This window comes from Cynara cardunculus (assembly GCF_001531365.2).
Source record: "Cynara cardunculus var. scolymus isolate 2C chromosome LG 7, CcrdV1, whole genome shotgun sequence".
NCBI lineage: Eukaryota > Viridiplantae > Streptophyta > Magnoliopsida > Asterales > Asteraceae > Cynara > Cynara cardunculus.
In genome coordinates, this window is record NC_037534.1 from 10,673,211 (window position 1) to 10,694,181 (window position 20,971).

A 20,971-nucleotide genomic window follows, 5' to 3' on the forward strand; every position below is an offset into this window, starting at 1 on the left:
TCCTGTATTTGATTGTGTTTATCTGCAGTTACTTACACGAATTCAGATATGGGATGAACGGATTTAAGAGTTTTTAAGAGTTTAAGAGTTTTAAGAGTTTAAGAGTTTTTAAGAGTTTAAGAGTTTTTAAGAGTTTTAAGAGTTTAAGAGTTTTTAAGAGTTTTAGCCAAATGCTTTATAATATAGTATAGATATATATATATATATATATATATTTCGTATATATATATATATATATATTTCGTAATCAAATATTAGGGAACCCATCGGAGCCGTAGCGAAAGCGAGTCTTCATAGGGCAATTGTCACTGTTTATGGACCCGAACCTGGGTGATCTATCCATGATCAGGATGAAGCTTGGGTGAAACTAAGTGGAGGTCCGAACCGATTGATGTTGAAGAATTAGAAAATCTTTTTTGTCGATAACCTCAGACCAATCAATCGAATATTGATTTCATCATCAATCGAATCACTGTTTGCAACCCAGGATTCTATTTGATCAAAAATTACAAAATCATCCTCTTCAATATATTCAAGAAAAGATAATGTTTTATATTATAAGAAATAAAAATATATGTTCGAATTTATCATAGAAAATATGATTTGATCGAAAAAAGTATCTCTCTCACAAAGCAAAATAAAACGTTGTTGTAGGAGAAATCAAGGGCACTAAAAATCCCCCTGTGGTCACGGAGGTTTAAATGCGGTGACTCCAGGCTATCCACAAAGCATGTGTTCTTACTGGGATTAGTCGGCTTGTATAGCATATTGGATATCCAGGTTAATAAAAAAAAGGTAGTAAAGAAAACAAAAATTCTCGCATGCCCGTGGACACAAATCGATAATTCATATTCATTTTCAGTTCAATCAATCATTCATTCAGACACACGTACACCGTTGATTTTTGTTAAACAAATCATGTTCTTTTTCTATATGCTTAACTAAATGAATGATTATAATAAAAGATTATCGACAAATTGAAAGTAGAATAACGAGAAAAACAAAAGAGAATAAAACATAACCATTTGATATTCATTTTCCGTTTTCTTTACAATTTCAAAAAAGGAAGAATACAGATCTCTGATCGTATCGAGACCTAGCTTAGCCCTCGACTCTTGCATCCAATATAGTATCATATCTCATATTCAATTTCGACACAGAGCTATAAGCTATTAGTTCCTATAGAGTTATACTCATCGACCAAAATGGCTGATATTTGTTCAGTTTTTGTATAAGAAGTTATGTGTTAACCATATGGACTAATCAAACAAATGTACCAAATACTGTGATTACCCAAAAAAATCTAACTTTACCCTAAATATTTGACTTATCATCCAGAGAAACAGAAGAATTCTTTATAAACTCTAAACAATCAGCAATCGCTTCTGCATAAAAGGAATTTGATCTTCCAAACGACCGTGATCTACAACCGTTGCTCTGATTAACATTATTTGTTGCTACCGAGCTTCTAGGGCTACTCCAGTCTCTCACCTTGTTGCAACTTCTCGACGTCTTTTTGGCGTATACAGAAGAACAACACGACCTCCATGCTTTTACAAGAATCCTGACGAACTTAAACAACTTTGCGCGGAATCTTTGAACGGAAAATCTTTTCAAGTTGAGCCGAAAACCTCTCGTTCGTTGATATCCTCGGAAATGGAAGGTGTAACTCATATGATCCATTTGAATTTTGTATGTGTTTTTTGAGGTAAGATGGTAAATGAACTACTAGATGAGTGTTATGTGTGGTTGTTTATATAGAGATAGAACAGAGGGGTGATAGTTGACATCTTGTGAAAGTTGGGGGTGCAAGTGGTATTTTTTTTATGAATCTTATTGGGCCATGATTCTTGAGAGGACGGGGGCTTGGAAAATGTTGGAATTTTTTATTATGAATTTGGGAGGACGGTGTCGTTTGTTTAAATAATAAAAATTACTTGTGTTTTTTTTTCTAAATAATTTTAAAATTGAAAATAATTACTTTCTCTCATTATTTATTTAATTTATAATGATTTAAAAAAAAGAATGATATAAAGATTTTCTTTTATAAGAACTGTAGGAACCATCTGAACGGCTTTAGATGAATTGTACACCGTGGTCTACAGAATATGATGGATGCAATGTCATTCTCGTAATTAAGGCAAACATTGATGGCATTTTTGTAGGCGGATTCGGAGCTTAAGATAGGTTAACCTCCCTTTGAAAACTTGATATTACCTAAAACCAGTCATAAGTTAACATGGAATAATACTCAACTTTCATAAAAACTTAACATACTATAACAACTCCAAATGTCCGTGAATAACCACAAGGGTGGTGTCTGATTGGTTTGAGTTTGACTCCAAAGGTCAAAAGTACCAGGAGGTTCCAAGTTCAAATTCAATGAGCAATAAAAATCCCCTTGTAGCAACGGAGATTCAAATGCGGTGACTCCGGGCTATCTGCAAAGCAGGTGGTCGCCCTGGGATTAGTTGGCTCGCATAGCGGGTTGGATATTCAGCTTAATTAAAAAAATGTCTGTGAATATAAGTTAGCACACCCTCATAATCCTAACAAATATTAACATGAAACCATTAACACATCTTAACCTGCAGTCTTATCACACCTTAACTCATAGTAACAAACGGTAATCATGAAAACCAAAACATACGCCTTAACACATGTTAACGAACTATGTTGATGCCAAGGGCGAACCCATGAAATCCCAAGCAAGGTCTCGTGCATCTGCTCAACTTATTTTCACAAGTAGACTTTTCTTGCATTTGCTAAACTTTGAGAGATGCTTCGAGATATTAAAAATATAATAAAAAATCATTCGAAATCAATCACATTTTAAGAATCTCTTGAAAACAGTGAAATTGGACTAAAAACAGATGGGGTGAGTTTGGCATTGAGACTTATTTTGTTTAATTTATATGATTTTGTTTTTTAAAAAAATTAAAAAAGAGGATCTTGAGGAATATTGGATTTCTTTAAAAATAATTACTTTTGTTTAATTTATTGCTTTGGGAAATGGGAACAAAAATTATTTCTTATTTTAATTTTCTGATTTTAGAATAAATATTAATTCTAAAATATATTCCTTTTTAAGATACGATACGTGGATCATTTCACATCACTCCATAAATATTACAATTAAAAACGTAATTTTATTTTTATTTTAAAATGTCATAATTATAATTAAAAAAATACCTTTCAAATATATTTTCGGTTATTTCTAAAAACTTTTTGTTAATTATTAAAAAAAATTATTAATTTATAAATATATTTTCTTTTTGATTAAAATATATTTTCCATTATTTTAATTATTAATTAAAGATATTTGTATGGGGTTGGTGGCCAAAAAGGGTTAAAAGGCAGATGCGTGGAAGCAGAGTGCCACGTGGGGGTGACCTTACTTCCTTTATATTCCACATCCGCTTCATCTTGATTAAGGTATTAAACATTTATGCGCCTGTCTCCGTCTTCCACGTGTCCCTCTATTCCCTACTTCCTATGTTTTTGTTACACGTGTTCAACCCTTTTTTTATTCTATGTTTTTTGTTTTTAAATTTATTTGATAAAAACAAGAGAAAACTCCAAATTTCGTTAGTCAAAAATCACGGGTTTTGAATTTACAAGATCATCATTAGACGTCAATATTTAATTTGTTCTTCATTTAATGAATTTTTAATTGTCGTTAGAGAAAAATGTCAAATCCAGACGTTTTTCCAAACCTCGATGTCATCTTGTAATTTTGAAATTGGAGGAATGAAACGTGTTATTTTCTTCAATATCGTGTGCCAACCAATTACAATTGACGTGTAAAATTTTATGTTATGTACTAATCAACTATACTTGGTACCAACATTATTCAGTTTGTACCAACTTCAAATTACATATATGAAAATTTGTTATTTTGAGTTTTCAGATAACACAGTTAATGTTTAAGGGTTTTAATTGCAATGAATAAAACTTACAAGTATTTAAATATTTTAACAAAATAATTAAAGTTATAAAGTTTAATATTTAGTACGTAAAAATTCAAAAATTAATAAATAAATTGGTACCGTAAAATACAATTTTCATACAACGTAACAACCAAATTTACATAGGTACAGTACTATCAACTGATATAATCGGTACACATATTGTATGGTTTGTTTTGATACAATATTAAGGGGTTGTTTGGCAGTTGCTGAATGATTAAGGGGTCAGAGTGATTAAGAGACTTTCATGATATAGTGTAAAATGAAATATAATTGTTTGATAATTGTTTACAATAAAATCGAAGTGTTTAATAGTTAAGGGAGACTTAAAATACAAAATCATTCAGAATGTTTTAAAACTATTAAAAGACAGATTTTTTTTTTACTAAACAAAATTCATTTTTTAATAATTCAAATTTTACCTCTTAATAAAACTATTAAGAGATAAATAACCTCACACTTAGCATCGAGAAATGAGGTTTGGGTGTAGGGAACATATAAGGTTTGTTCGGCAGTGCGCCACTTTTTGCCTTTAAAACTCTCCTCCCAATGCTTTTGTTTTTATCTTTTGAGTAAATAACAATTTTGGTCCTTCTGGTTTATACAAATTACAAATAGCCTTAGCGTTTCTAAATTTCACATTTTGTTTCTATCTTTTGAGTAAATAACAATTTTGGTCCTTCTGGTTTATACAAATTACAAATAGCGTTAGCGTTTCTAAATTTCACATTTTGTTTCGAAAGTGATTCCTGTGATTAACTTTGTTAACAATAGTCGGTTAACTAAGGAGTATTTTTGTAGCATTTTCTCTATTTTCTTTTCTTCTATATTTATCCATTAATTATGTTTTTTTTCTTTTTATATTACAAAATAAAAAGATTATGTTGTATCCCTTCATTTATGATAATATTTAATATCAAAAGGATTATATTTACCTGTCATTTCTAAAATAAAATCTAATAATGGAAATAACTTTAGATAAAAATCGACATAAACCCACACGAGCAATAAGTGATAAGACACATTCTACAAAGCATCCAAAATAAGATGATGCTTTGTATCCCAAAAATCACCGAAGCATAGATAAACTCGATATCCAGATCATCTTTCGGTGGCAGCAGAGATCCGTTTTCATCACTTATGAAAGTATTAGGACTAATTTATATATTTGGTCCCTGTATTATCGAACTTACTTCAAAAAAGAACATTTATATTTTAACCCCTCCATAAATTAAGCAGGTACCGTTTGTGAGATAATATTGAAATTTAAGGTGCTAACTTGTAACTTGTTGGTGGCCAAAAAGGGTCAAAGTAAATGCATGCAACCAATCGAAGGGCAGTCTGCCACGTGGGCGACATGGGTTTTGACTTCTTTTGCTACATCCAACTCATCTTAATTACATTTATTATTAAGCATTCGTGTATGATTCGCACGTGGCAGACAACCACTTTTCGATTGCTAACTTCACTTTGGTTTATATACCAATCCTATATTTTATCAAACATTAAATACACATTAATATTTTTTTTAAACTCTAAAAAATCCAATAGCCTTTAGTGTTTGAAATGATCAAATTTTTAAACAATTTTTTGGAACAAATAAGTCTTTAAACATTTCAAAACTTGTAATATCTTTTTTGAATAATCTGTTGAAAATGTTATAATATAGTTAAAAGTAGATGTTTTATTTTAATCACCAGTGTGAAGTTGAATGTGTTATAATTTTTTATAAAACTTTCTTTAAATGCATTGAGATATGAACTCATGGTGTATTTTAATAACATATTTAACGTTGAAACTATTAAAATAGTGTCCTTTTTTTTAAGTTGGATATTAATTCTTTTTAGATATTTTAATTTTAAAACTCTATTTCAGAAGAAAAAAAATCCAGTATAGTTTTTTTCTTTTTGAAGTATATAATATTTATGTACGGTAAATAAAACTAATAAACTCACATATTTTCTTCACATTTGGCGAGATTTGAATGTCTGACCTCCTAGGAAGTTAAAGACTCACATACCGCTAGACCAAAAACTCTTTGATAATTCAGCATAGTTGATGGTTATATAATCCTTTTACAGAGGTCATGTTTGGTAATTGGTAACTGATAATCGTAAACTAGTTTATTTAAAATGTTTTTGGCAGTGTTTTAGTAAGATTTAAACATTTTTTAAGCAATTTTACATTATCATCTAATTTATTAGTTACTTTTATCAAACATGACTAATTTATCAGTCAGTTGATCAATCAACAACTAGTTATTCAGCTTACAACTATTTTTCAGACAACAACTAATTTATCAGCTAGTTTCTAAATTTAAAGATTTCCTTATTTTCTTTCCTTCTTTTCTCTATTTTAAAATAGAGTTTGGCGTAGTTATTACAACAAACTTTACTCAAATCTCTAAAATTTATAAAATAAGGGGTCGTTTACCATACACTTACTCAGTAAGTGTTTACCGGTAAAATTTAACACTATTATTTACTTACCGGGTAAGATCTTAGTCCATCAAAACAACTTTGTATGCAATAATTTACCCGGTAAGAGTCGTCGCTCTCATTTACCGGGTAAGATTTTTGGTCATTGTCTCGCTCTTACTGGTAAGATTCTTAATTCTTATCATATTCATCCAATGAGGTAACGTGAATTGATATGCGCTTACCCGGATAAACGTTTGGTAAACGGCCCCTAACTTAAGTTATGTTTAGTTTGCAGGAATGGAATGGAATGGATTCGGGTAGATTTGGAATTCAAATCTATTTCAATATCATATTTGGTTTGTAAGATTGTCCGGATTTGAAATCCTATGATCTAATTGAAATCCTACAAAGATAGGATTTTGAAATCCTTAGGAAGTGCTCGGGATTTCGTAGAATCGTATGAAATAAGGTTTTAAAAAATGTTGAAAGCATTTGTTTTGTAATAATGGATTAATAAAAAAATGTAATTTAATTATTTTTATAACAATCTGTAATTTTTTATAAATAATGAAATTTGATTTCGTTCCAAATCTTATAAACCAAACACATCAATGATTTCAAATCCAAATTTCTCAAAAATAATCCTACAAACCAAACATAACATTAGCTGTTAAATGTAGTTTATATTAATGGTTTGAATAATTTTGTTGTTTGGAAACACAAGGGAAATATGGGAATTTGTATGGTTTTGTTGTCGGGCGGCACTTTTGTCTCTAACCTCTTCAAATCTTGTGTCTAAATATTATTATTATATTATATAAAAATGGAAAATTTATTTATTACCACTAAAATAAAAATATTCACCTCTGCCATCTCATTCCTTATTCATGCCTCACTTCTAATTCTAATTCTAATTCTACATGCTCAAACCTATTAACTAAATCATCAATCACTAATAATTAATTGAAAATTTATAGAAAAGCAAGATAAAAGTTAATATGCACATGGCTGAAGCCAACCCCTTTGAACCATATCCTTACAATATAACATATTACAGTTTAGAACCACCAAACCAAGTGATTTTGTTGCATATCATGATTATTAAAGGTATTTGGAATTGTTTATAAAAATAACTTATTGACTTATTCTAATATCGGTAATAAGCATTTTTGAGTTTTTGGATAAACAACTTATACCGATGTCAAACCGATGATAAGAAGTTTTTAAATAAGTTAAATTCTTCTGACCTATAAGTTAATAAATGTTTTTTGTAAAAAAACATAAATTATTTCAAATAAGCAATCCCAAACATCACCTTAATTCTCAAAAATATTAAGCAAAGCCAATACTTTTTAGGTAATAATAAGTAATTAAAATGATGTATCATTCATATCTATATTATATAGACCATGTAAGCCAAAAAAAAAAAGGTTAATCGATTTAAAAGGTAATAGGTAACTCATTGCTATCATATTTTAACAGGTAGATTTTCACAATACAATGCTTCAATAAAAAATAATTTAAAAATATAATATTATAATAATAAATTTTATAAAAATAAGTTATCATTTATTCACACAAACCCTAGATTATGTATGCAATATTAGAAAAATATAATATTTAATTTAAAAAGAAAATGTTTTTTTTAAAAAGTTATTATGTAAACTAAATTTTTAAAAACAAACGTACTTGAACACTATTTTTAATATACAAAATTCAGAAAAAAAAACTAATAACTGTTACAAAATTGTCGGATGAAATGAAATGATTTCACCGCCGGCCCCTTCCTCTTCCTCCGCCTCCTCCCCGCCCTCTTCTGCCACCACCTCCGCCACCTCTCCTCCCTCTTCCACCACCTCTGCCTCCACCTCCACCTCCACCTCCACCTCGCCCTCTTCCACCACCACGTCCACGGCCACGGCCCTGAAATCCTGATCGATCAGACTTCAGCCCAAGTGACTGTATTCCTCTTCTCTTTTCACGGTGGTTATCATCATCATCATCGTACTCGTCTTCCTCATACTTCCCCTTGCTTCGAGAAATGAACGAAATTTCTCGTGATCCTCCGGGTCCCAATTTAACCTTGTTGAACGCATTTGAACCTCGGTTATTATTATTTGCCATCGCTTTTACCCGCTCTTCTAGCGGCAAAGCATCTTCTTTTGCAAGTGACCTCCGGTTTCCAAATGCTTCTGCGTGCCGCTCATCTTTAACTTCATACAATCTGCACGTTTTTTAAAGAAGATTCGGTTTTTTCCATACGCGTTGAGGTATATAAATGAATAAAAATCCAAATCTAACGTCGCCTCTCTATATTCACCAATCACGGGAAGACACGGCATTATTTTTATTTAATTAAAACTTATAATAAAATGATGATGGTCATTATGCAATTGGTGGACAGAAACGGTCAACTTACCTTGGAGCTCGAGTTTTCGTTGCGTTTTTAGTTTTATCGTTTGTAGGTTCGTCATCTGAAGACTGAAATTCTTCTGAATCGTTTTGGTCCTCATCGTCGTCCATAAATGGCTCAAAATGTTCCTTCACCAAAGACTGCTGCACTGGTGCGGCTAAAGGATGCAGAGCCCGATATTCTTGTGACTTTTCATCGACTTCGAAATCCTGAAGAACGTTACAATATCAAAAAAAGAGGCTGCTCGAGTATGTATCGATCGATGTTAAGCACTTCCATGCAGTCAATATCCAGTTAAAATTTGTTTTCTTGATATGACTTTGGGTTTGCTCCTCGATGGTTAATTGGGATTAGTCAAGATGCACCCAAACTGGACGCATGGTTTGTAACATTTACATGGTATATACATACATAAATAAATATATATATATATAGAGAGAGAGAGGGGTAACTTTTTTTGTTAACCGCCTAATTAGTACAAACTTTGTTAACCGGGCATTTTCGTCATTTTCATATACTGAGATCGCATTTTTTTAATTATCTTATTCTATGAACTTTGGTAAAAAAAAATTGGAACAACCAATGTTCATGCATGAAACAACATTATAAACTTTAAACAAAAATCATTGTTTCACCTATGAACTTGGGTAAAAAAATCGATTATCTTCTAAACAGGCAACGTATAAAACATGATTATCTTCCAAAAATAGAAACAATTTGTTCCGAAATTGCCCTCCACTTAATTCAATTTAATTTGTTTGCTTATTCATCATTTTATAACATCCCATTTGATCATAACCGCTGATAAAAAAAATGAACGGCTCAAATGAGTTTGTAAAGTTAATACTGTTTATTTGGTTAACAACTGATTGTGCAATATATATGTGTGTGAAAGGGAAAGAATGTTTATGAAAAGATTTCGCATACCTCATTCTTAAACAAAGATGTGAACCGTTCGTCTTGGAGAACTTCAGGAGTGAGTCCCTTTCTTTTCTTGGATGGTTTCTTAGCATCAGCGGTAGTAGTATCACAAGTCTCTTTTTTAGTTGCTTCTAATTCCTCGTCTTCAAGAAGTCGTTTTGCAAGAACCCGATTAACCTTGGGCAGTTTTTTCTTAATCTGCAAGAAAAACAAATTAATAATCCCAAAGTCTCATGGATTTGTTTATCACTGCAAACTCCAAAGAGAGAGAGTACTAACCGTAATCCGGGTGCTACGTTCCTCCTCCTCCTTCTCCCGTTTCCGCCGCTCTATATACTCTTCATACACAACTGGATTAGCCGCTGCCTGCGCCTGCAAATACATTTCAAAGACACGAGATTTTAATATGATAGCAATTAGTCCCTCCGTCACAAAATAAGAGTCCACATTTTTATTTTAGTTGGTTTGTCCCAAAACTAGTACCCACTTTCAAATTTCCAATTCTACCCTTTACTATGAGGTGGAGAAAACTCAATACTCCTATTATCAAGGGTAAATTGTCATTTAGTTAATTAAAGAGTGCAATAACTACACAAATTTCTAAAACTACGTGCCTTTTTTCATGGTAGACATTTATTTTTGGGACTGAGGAAGTAAGATGTGAAACCGAATATGCTATACCTCCATAACATTTTTATCATTTCTTACCAAAACCAATTAACTTGCTAGATATAAAACAACACAAAAAAAACTGACATCCAACAACGTAAATTTAAGGAATCACCTTTTTATACAGGCGGAAATCGATAAAGAACCCATGCATGTAGGCTCTAAGAAGATTTGTGCCAATTAAATTTGTCAAATTCAACTTCTCGAGCTCCTCTTTAGTCAAAAATTTGTAATCATCATAAATAGTAGTTTGTGCATCCTCCTCCATCTCTTCCTACATATAGAAGACCAAAATAAGGGACATTTACAAGAAGCTCCAAAAATGGAGACCGCAAGTCATAAAATTTAATGCAATCGATAAATTTATATGGCATACAGTCAAGTTCTCCAAGTATGAACACCACTTTGGAGCAGGTCCCAAGGCCGGCAAGAAATAAGAAGGGATCTGGCTGGTGTCCAGAGCCAATAGCATCAGTCCACTTTCACCAAAAACGCACATATCATTAATGGCTCCACCTGTTGGTTCGATACTGGTCATTCCTTCCCCCTGAAAGGAATAAAAACTTCTTTCAGTGCAATTCTTCGGAGGCATTTAGAGAGTCAGGATACACAATGAGCAATTTTGGTCTTTCTTTTACAGAAAAAAATTTGCAAAATTATGAACAAACTTGGGTTTTATGACCAGATACAAAAGAGATAAAATAGACTACAAATTATTATTCTTAGACCGTTTTGGGGCACTATGGGAGTAGACTAATAAAAGTTAGGTTTACTGTGTACTAATCTTGCATATTTGATGTATGAACCATGAAATAACTTGTTTTCTCTTACTGGTTTGGAAATAAAAATTTAAAACATATGTTTGGTATAATCACTCCATCCGTCCGAAAATAAAAGGTCCAAATTAAAAAAGAAGAATTTTTTTGAAATGTGTAATGATTAGATTTTTTAATTTACTAAATGACAATTTTACCCATAATAATAATAGACGGAGTAATGAATTTCCCCACCTCATAATTAAGGGTAGAATTGGAAAGTATGAACGTACTTTTGAAAGTGGACACTTATTTTGGGACAAACTCAAATAGAAATGTGTAAATTATTTTGGGATGGGGGAGTAGAAACTAAGATATAAACACTTACAGTCTCCGGATCCCAAATCCGGACAATATGCTTATCAGTAGTAATTAGCTTCGGTCGCTCAGAGTTGAGAGTTTGATGCCATTTGATGTTCAATATGGGGCTTCCATACCTATAATATTTTACCATGTTACCAACTCTATAGCAAATAAAATTGACTGCGCTGTTATAATTGTAACTGCCTGAAAGGGTAATTAACTTACATGTGATCTTTTACTCGGAGAGGAGCTGACGAACGTAAATCATATATCATTACCTGCAAATTAGCATAAATAAGCCTTGTAAAACTAATTAATATGATAGAGAAAAAGTCCCCATCATACAACAATTGTATTTGGCTTTAATACTCCCAGAGTCCGAAAATAAATATCAACAATTAAAAAGGCACATAGTTTTAGAAATGTGTAATTATCACTCATTTTAATTAACTAAATGGTAAATTTACCTTTACCTTTTAATATAGAGACTAATTAACTTCTCCATCTCAGAATTAACGTAGAATTGAAAATCAGACACAGTAAAGTTGGTACGGGCTCAAAGCACACTTAGGCACAAAGGGGTCCAGGGGCCTAGGTGTGGGCCTCAGAAGCGTGAGGTGCATCTTATAAAGGAAAGCATATACATATACACACACAGAGTTATACACAACTCAAATATGTAGCAAGTACTCCAGTGCAGCAACCAGCAGTACTTTGATAGAGGCAGAAGGGAGAAGGGTTTAAAGCGTGAGCCATGAGGGAGAAGTTTTGAGGTATGGGTATTTATAGAGAAAGAGACTTTTTTGATAGAGAGGGGGGTGACCCCTCATAGAGAAAGAGACTTGAAGTTATAAGAACAGGGTATCTGATATTAGGGTTTGACTTATGTCATCTATTTAATAACTCTTCTTTTAAGAAGTCTAGGCAATATGGAGATGAGAGAACTTATTTGATGTTGGGGTTTGACTTCGTGATTAATATCTCTTTATGAGGCGCAGCTAGGCCCACAAGGCGCCTCAGCCAAGACGCAGGGCCTTAGTGAGCCTGGTGAATACCCCTAGCCTCGATTTTAAATAAGCCCAAGACCTTGAGCCTATGAGCCTCAGAACCTAGGCGCGCCTCAGGCACGCTTTTAACAACTATAAGAGACACTTTTGAAAGTGGACACTTCTTTTGGGACAAACTAAAATAATAAATGTGGACGCTTATTAAGGAATGGAAGGAGTATAACATAGTACAAAATGGAACAGAGTATAAACAAACATGAGTTGCTAGTTTAAGCATACCTTTCCACCACTACTTCCAACAGCCATGTGATAGCCTCCTTCTCCATCAAACTCTAGAGCAGTAACCTCCTACATAACACAATAATGTAGGTACACATTTAACTCCCATCTAAATATCTAATACATGAACCTTGTGTGTTCCCGACACTATCCATTTGCTAAAAATAAGAAGTGTCTTTACTCCAAAACATTAGGAAATAAGAAAATTGTTTGGCATTTTTGTATGTAAATCTCAATTCAGAAACAAACATATAATTCGTAAGACTTGATTTTTGTCACTTCAAATCCAAAAGACTGTTGTAATAGGCCTCTACAGAGATAATCAAGCTAATATCTGCGAAAGATGAACATGTTGTGATGGATACTCATTTCATTAGCTAAAATTGATGATAATGAAATGATGTTTATCAAGAGAGAAGAAAGTATAGGGTCATACAAGTTCCTGTTGAACAATTGCAATAGATAAATAATAAAGCCAAACTTTAACAAAATAAGAAATGAATATTGCTTACGAATTTAAAAATACCAAAAAGACTTGTTGTAACTTGTTACAAATATAAAAGCAAACAGACTTGTTATATAATAAGAAGTGAAGATGTTTGTCATTTCACCAATTTTAGCCAGCTGTTTTGAAGTTCAAAAAAAACTTATCAATAAAATCCATGCTGATGATCTGCAAATGTTATTAGCATCTGCCATAAGATCCAAAAATCATTTTTGTTATTATTTAAGAGCAACATGGTCAATTCAAGCAAAGTGGTAAGAGTCTCTCATTACTCTAAGTCATCAATCAAATTATCCACCAACTTGTTATGAAGGCAATCATAGGAACAATACAACTTGCATTCTGCATGAAGAAACAAGAAAACAACCTGGCCACCATCATTAGCAGATGTGACTGTGTCAAGCCTAGCAACAGAAGATCTTATTCGCATATCAAAGCATTCGACAGCACCATCCTCACCACCACTAGCAATTAGCCCGTGATACTTGCTGAAATTTAACAAGAAATTGTAATATTAACTATAGAATGAGCTAAACGGGTAATGGACAAATAAATGCAAACCAACGAGCAGCAACTTCACAGATGAAGTCAAACCAACCTTCTAGAGACTACATTTAGTGCTGGAGATTGTGTACTAAGAGAAGATAGGAATCGTCCCTGCATAAAAAGTAATAGAACTTATTTATGAAAAATAATTAATAATATTTCACAATAACATCAGGAAGAGGAAACAAGAGAAAAGAGAGATGAACGGCGGTACAAGACCGCAAAGTAACAACATATTTTAGATGTGGCAGTCTATCAGGAGCTGAACAGATATCTTTCATTGTTTCAGCTGACCAGAAAGTTTTGATTTACTACCACTCACAAATATTGTAGAAACTACAATTTTAAAAGAAGACCTTCGAACAAGTGGGCAGTAAAGGAATTTAGAGATGAACCTGCTCTAAGTTAATTCTGTAAAGATCTGGAGAAGAGGCTGCACATATCAAGTCACAAGACCAGCAATCATATATCATATCCCTTCCCATCCTGCTCAAGAAAGGGATCAGAGTGATGTAATATAAAAATTAACTATATAATTAAATTTACAAGATAATGTATAGTAAGGCCGTACTCCCTTCATTTTAAAATAAGGGCAAAATGCATGAAATAGCAACCTACTTTTACAGATTTCCTTATTATAGCATTCTGCTTTTCTTATTACAGCAATGTACTTTCAAAACATTTTTTATTAGGGCATCATACTTTCAAAAATTTACCTGTTATAGCATTGGGTAACCTTTTAAATTAAATTTACCCATTGTACCAGGTTTCTTTGCCATCTCATCGTCCACGTAGCCTGTCCACATGTACGATAGTGCTGACATGACATATCTTATTATAGCATTGTACTTTCAAAATTACTTTATTATAACATCACCAATTTCTATTACAACATTGTACTTTTAATTTTAATATTTTTATCATTTAAACATTGTAAATTTAATCAAATATGTTTACTAAAAATTATATTTGATTAAATTTACAATGTTTAAATGATAAAAATATTAAAATTAAAAGTACAATGTCGTAATAGAAATTGGTGATGTTATAATAAAGTAATTTTGAAAGTACAATGTCATAATAAGAAATGTCATGTCAACCCTAACATACATGTGGACCCCTACGTGGAAGATGAGGCGGCAAAGAAACCTAGTATAATGAATAAATTTAATTTAAAAGACTACCCAATGCTATAACGGGTAAATTTTTGAAAGTATGATGCCCTAATAAAAATATTTTGGAATTACAATGTTGTAATAAGAAAAACTGAAAGTAGAATGCTATAATAAGAAAATTTGTAAAAGTAGGTTGCTATTTTGCGCATTTTACCCTCAAAATAAATATATAACACTTCACAGGACAACACAGTTTGCACGGTATACAGCAAGTATTCGACTATTAGTCAAAAATATAAAACACCCCTAAATAATGATGAATGGAGGATCTAGCAGACCAAATATCCAAGTTGTCAATATTCGGTAATAATTAGCATAGACGACCAAAAAAAAACTTTGCATTTATTATGAGACATCCCAAAAATGAAATTGCGGCATTTACCTTGGGACAACAATTATACAGAACTTGGATCAATTCTTCCATATGCAGATAAATGAACAAGATACATTGCAGATTTAAAAGAGAAAAGCCACATTTGCGAAAGTTAAAAAATGCAGAAAGAGACAAGATTATGAACCTTGGAATGCGTAAACTGTGATGACTTCCATATTTAGCATGTAGACAAACAGAACGATCAGCACAAAGGAACGCAAGCTTTGAATAATCATCACTTAACACCTGTTTAAACATCAACAAAACATTGAGCTACTTGTAGTAGACTGTCTGCCTCTTGTAATTTTAATATTTAACCTTCCATAAGAAAGAAAACCAAAACATAAGTCACCCCCATTTTCACTTCAGATTAAAAACCTCACTGGTAAGTACCTGTCTTGTTTATATTTGTCTTGTGCAGTGAGGACTGATTATTTATGTAAGACAACTATACTGTAAAATATAGTATCAAAATGTGCCATGAACAAATTAAATACAAATTTCAAAACTTCAGAAAAAAGATACCTGAAAGTTAATAATCTCCGATACCAGGTGCCTTTCAAACTTCAATGATAACTCCCTTAACTCATATACTTTGACTTGTGGTGGATAGATACCTAAACCTCTCCGACAGTCAGAAAACTTCATAGGACAGTTATAGCTGCATCAAATAAAAATATATATCACAAGTTCTCAATAACCTGAAGCAATGAGAAATTCGCCATCTGGGGTAGCTTTAATTCTAGTTGTTGCAGTTTCAAATCTTAAATCCTGGATCAAATCCACCCTTTCCATATAATCTATATACAGGGAAATGAAGTTGTTAAGGGCAACAAAGCATAAAATAAGCTTGCAAGTTTTTTTTGAGAATAAAGTGCAAAAGGCATTATAAGACTAAAATATAAATATAATAGTTCTCACTTAAAACAAAAATATGAAAAAACACAATAGCCTAAGTCATGATAAGCAAAATAGGGAAGTCGGTTCACCTGTTAATACGGATTAGTACCAAATTTTAATTCACATGCAAAATTTTACAGAAAAAGAGGATGCATAAAATCCGTACTTTTGTCTTTGCGAAGGGCTCTAATCTTCTTCGGTGGAAGCCAAGTGGCCAATGACCGGTGTTGTCCAGCTACCGTGTACATCTTCACCCCATTTATGGATGTCGACTTTAGGTTTCCTCCTTGGTATGCCATCGTAACTATCCTTGCACTTTCCTAATCCCAAGACCTGTTATGCCATATCAAAGAATCAATTATACTACCATCACCAAACTCATTTCAACAATTTTGTACTATGAAACTCAATAATTAATTCCAAACCTGCACCTAGAAAATGTTACTTTTGACCGGAAAATACTCACACAAGCATAACCACCAAGACTTGAGAATCAAGCCAATTCGAGGTAGGTCTGCACAGGGCTGATCCTAAGATTTCATGCCCAAGGAGAAAAGCCAAAAAAATTCCCCCAACATATAAAAAAGCAAAAATGAAACATACTACTGTTAAGAGGTTTGAAACCTACTCAAGCTAGACGGCTCATTCCCAAAAAGGAAGGAAAAGACACAGAAAATGACGTAAATATGAGTCTAGTGTGTCTGCATAACATTCTTGTTAGTTGTTAGGATGAAGACCATATACGAATGCACCACAAAGTAATAACCAAAAAGATGGGAAATTCAAGAAACAATCCCCCAAAGAAGGAAGACCCACGAAAAACACACAGAGAAAGGTGAGTTTAGTGTCTATGTGTGTTAGTGTTTACCATTCTTATTTAAATGTATGATTGTTGATTTTCTCAAAACCTATAGTAAAACATACAGAAGCAAGTAATGACTTCAAAGTTTAAATCCATTGGGCCTTTTCAAACAACATTCAAATTAATAGCTCAATAGTTAGATTACAAATTTCTCAGTAACCTAACTCAAAACTAAGACTTACATAAATCAAACTCAGACTCAGCCACAGATCAAACTCAACGAACCAAAACGACAGGAATCAAAAATCCAAACAAATGCAGAACTCAACTACAGTGTACTATTCCCAGTCCCTGTCCCTTGCAAATCCCCCAAGTCATGGTGCATTGAAGACGTCCTAACTCAACAAAATGTAGAAAAAGAAGTTCATTTCTAAGGACAGTGGTTCAAAAATGACTTTGTTTTTTTGCATCAGTAATCAATGGTAGCATTGGATATTAAACTAATGATCAGAATCATAGCATAAAGTATCATCCATCTTTCTATATCTTTGGTAAACAAAAAGTATCATCAATCTTACTATATTTTTGGTAAACAAAACTAGTAATTTGTTATTATTGTTGCTAATAAATTGACCAGATACATCAACTAGTAACAAATTCTATAACAGCTTAAAATTCACAAAATTGACATGATTATAACATGCAATTTACAGGATAAATGATGAGCTACATAGCAAATTAGAAATCAGTAATCAAAATTCAACTTCATCCAATTAACCTAATCAAACTCATAACTTAATCAACAAATACAATAAAAACTTAAGTAAAAATCAAAAATAAACTCAACAGAACAAGACATAAACTTATCTAACCATAACTTAATCATAAATTATCTATGAAGTAAATCAAAAAAATTAGGATTAAGGAATAAGAATTTACCAAATTTTTGTACTCCAAATTTGCTCCTTTACAGCCTACAGAGCCTATACCAGAGTCCAGAAGGGCAGAAACCAGAAGAGAGGAGAGCTAGGGCATAGAAGCAAAGTGACAGCCGATTTAGTGAAGGCCAGGGCCGTCGTGAGCGGTGGTTTTCGTGGGATTGAGAGCGATAGCGGCTAACTTTCAAAAACGAAGCCCTGCTCTATATGAATATTGGGCTGTGATGCTACCGTGGGCCGTGGGCCATGACCCAGCACTTGGGCCGGTGCTGGTGTGGCCCGGATCTGCGGGTTCGGGTGGAGTGGGGTAAACCCCGATCATGGGGGTAGAGATGACCAAATGTTTCAGGCCCGGTCCAGGACTGACCCCGCCCGAAATCGATTGGGATCAATTTTGGACAGTCAGTTAAGGACTGGTTATGATTTTCATCAAAAAACAAGGTCCGGTCCTACCAAGGACTAGTTAGTTTTTTCGATGGGATCGGGACCTGTCTGGATTGTTACTGTTGCAATACATGACCGATTTGGGCCCAACCCAAGACCTATTTTTAGCCCTGTCTAATTTCGGGGTAGGATTTGTTCAGGTTAGGTGGAATTCGGGTAGGACAAGTTTGGGTTGCATCAAAGTGATCTCTTGGTCTTTTTGGTGTTGTCTATGTACTTTTTTTGGTTGCAGTTGCAAGTCTTTTGAGCCATTTTCTGGTGCCAGTGTTTGGTATCTATAAGCTATGCTAACTGTTAAGACTTGACGATTAAACCAAGAAGAAATTAAAAGAAATGATGTTAACTGTGGATTGAATAAGAAAAACATATATGTCATTTTTACGATATACTTGTATTTTAAAAGGAAAAAAAAAATCTTTTTATTTGTATTCTTGAGGGTAAAAGAGAAGGAACGAAATTGAATGAAAAAAACAAATTTTCATGTTCTTCAGTATAAGAAAAAATAAAGGGAAACTCGTATTTATTTTATAGTGGAATGTACTTGATGGTAGGGTGCACATGGGTTGGGTTGATCTTGTTGAAGACATTTAAACAATCCAACCCAATACTTGCAGTTTGAAAAATCTTAACTCAATCCAACCCAGACCAAAGTGCAACCTAAGCCAACCTAAACTGTACGGGATGGTCGGGTTGGTCAGGTTGATACTTTAATACATTAAAATATTTTTCTAACCTTGAATATGTTATTTCTCTACTCATAATTTTTTTTCATCATCAACCATTTGATGCAACTTATCCATATTTCTTACGTATATCACATTCAGTTAATTTTTTCAATTAACATATATATGTTCACAATTACTGAACATATGTACGAATTAATTATATAGAGATATGAATAGATTGAAAATATGTGTATATGAAGAGTGTACGTGATAGTGTAATTGTCTAATGTATATATTAATAGAAATTCAACAATCATATTAAATCCAATAAATAAAAGGATATCGGGTTCACTGGGTTGGGTTGGGTTCAAATAATAGTAACTCAATACCTACGGTTTAAAAAATGTACAACTTGATTAGACATCATGTTGTTTTGGGTCGAGTTATTTCGCGTTGGGTGGATCGGGTTGGTCAGATTTTTGAGCACCCCTATTTGATGGGTATGTGTGTAATTTTATTAAATATTTATAATTTTATTAAATATTTATAATTTTTATAAATTATTTCTCTCCTTAAGAAAACCCGATAACACAAGATTTTTTCTTTCCTTCCTAATTTACTTCCCTTTCACTTCCGCTCCTTCGTTAAAAAAAACTTGAGAACACAGCTTTACGGTGAAGGAAAGTAAGAAAAGCTCGTGTTTTCCAAAAAAAAAATAGGAGAGAAAAAAGATAGGGAAGAGAAATAACGATAACTTTCTTCCCAAATGTGGAAGGAAAGAAAACGAAAGAAACTAAAACTCTTATTAATCATTAAAATTACAAAACTATCAAACCTTTCATTTTAACGAATATATTTTTAAAATGTATATTTGTAAAAATGATATCTTTCATTTTCTTTTCTTTTTTCCCTGTTCAACAACATGTAATAAAAAAATAAATAATTTCTTTTTCATTACAAATAAATTAAAAAATCCTTTTGTTTTTTTTCTTTTTTCTTTTTCTTCCCAAATTCGAGAACACAAGTTAATGTATAACCCAACCCTACTAATTGCATTTGGGTTTAGTTGGTTGGACAGCACAACAGTAAGGGGTTGTTTGTTTACCTCTTAAGAGTTTCATTAGGAGGTAGTCTCTAAATGGTTAAGAGATGAATCTTGTTTGGCAACAAAAAAAAGTCTACCTCTTAATTGTTTTGAAAACCCTCTGAATGATTTTGTAGCTTGGGCCTCCCTAAATCATTCAGCACCCTAGTTTCATTCTGAACAATTACCAAACAACCATATTTCATTTTGCATTATATCTTAAGATGCTCTTAATAATTCTAATAACTTAATCATCCTACACTCAATCATTCGGCAACTGTCAAACAGCTTCTAGGACAATAAATTAAACCATCAACTCAGTTACATATAATATATACAGAATATCAATGGCATCATCAAGTATGAGCAAACTAGAATTAGAGTTGTGGTTAAAACAAGTGGAAAGTTATATTGTTTCTAATTGATAAAAAAAGTACATTAATATTATATATATATATATATATATATATATATATATATATATATATATATATAGGAGCGATCAAATAAAAACCGCCTTCATTTGTGTAAACCGTATAAACCAATCTCATCCATCCATTTTCTTGATCAATGGTTATGATTAATCAAGGTTATTTAAAGAAATTAAAAATAAAAAAAATTGAAAATACATTTTATAATACCGATAAGGGCAAAAGGATAAAACCAAATATTCATTTATTCAAGGAAACCACATCATGTATATCATATTATTAATGAAACTAATCTATTTTTTATAACGTAATT

At 32.4% G+C, this 20,971-nt stretch overlaps 1 protein-coding gene across 1 annotated transcript; it reads right to left on the reverse strand.

Annotated features, from left to right (window-relative positions):
• Positions 1-8,158: 8,158 nt before the first annotated feature.
• Positions 8,159-18,193, reverse strand: LOC112515165 (nucleolar protein 10). The gene is made up of 17 exons (XM_025121841.1): positions 18,036-18,193; positions 16,461-16,627; positions 16,096-16,194; positions 15,920-16,011; positions 15,540-15,640; positions 14,242-14,332; positions 13,899-13,957; positions 13,668-13,788; positions 12,796-12,864; positions 11,735-11,787; positions 11,535-11,643; positions 10,768-10,938; positions 10,507-10,665; positions 10,002-10,094; positions 9,729-9,920; positions 8,808-9,010; positions 8,159-8,612 (listed from the first exon to the last, which is right to left on the reverse strand). Exons 2-17 carry the CDS (start codon positions 16,591-16,593, stop codon positions 8,159-8,161), a joined length of 2,199 nt encoding a protein of 732 aa, XP_024977609.1. The 5' UTR covers positions 16,594-16,627; positions 18,036-18,193.
• Between the last annotated feature and the right edge of the window lie 2,778 nt (positions 18,194-20,971).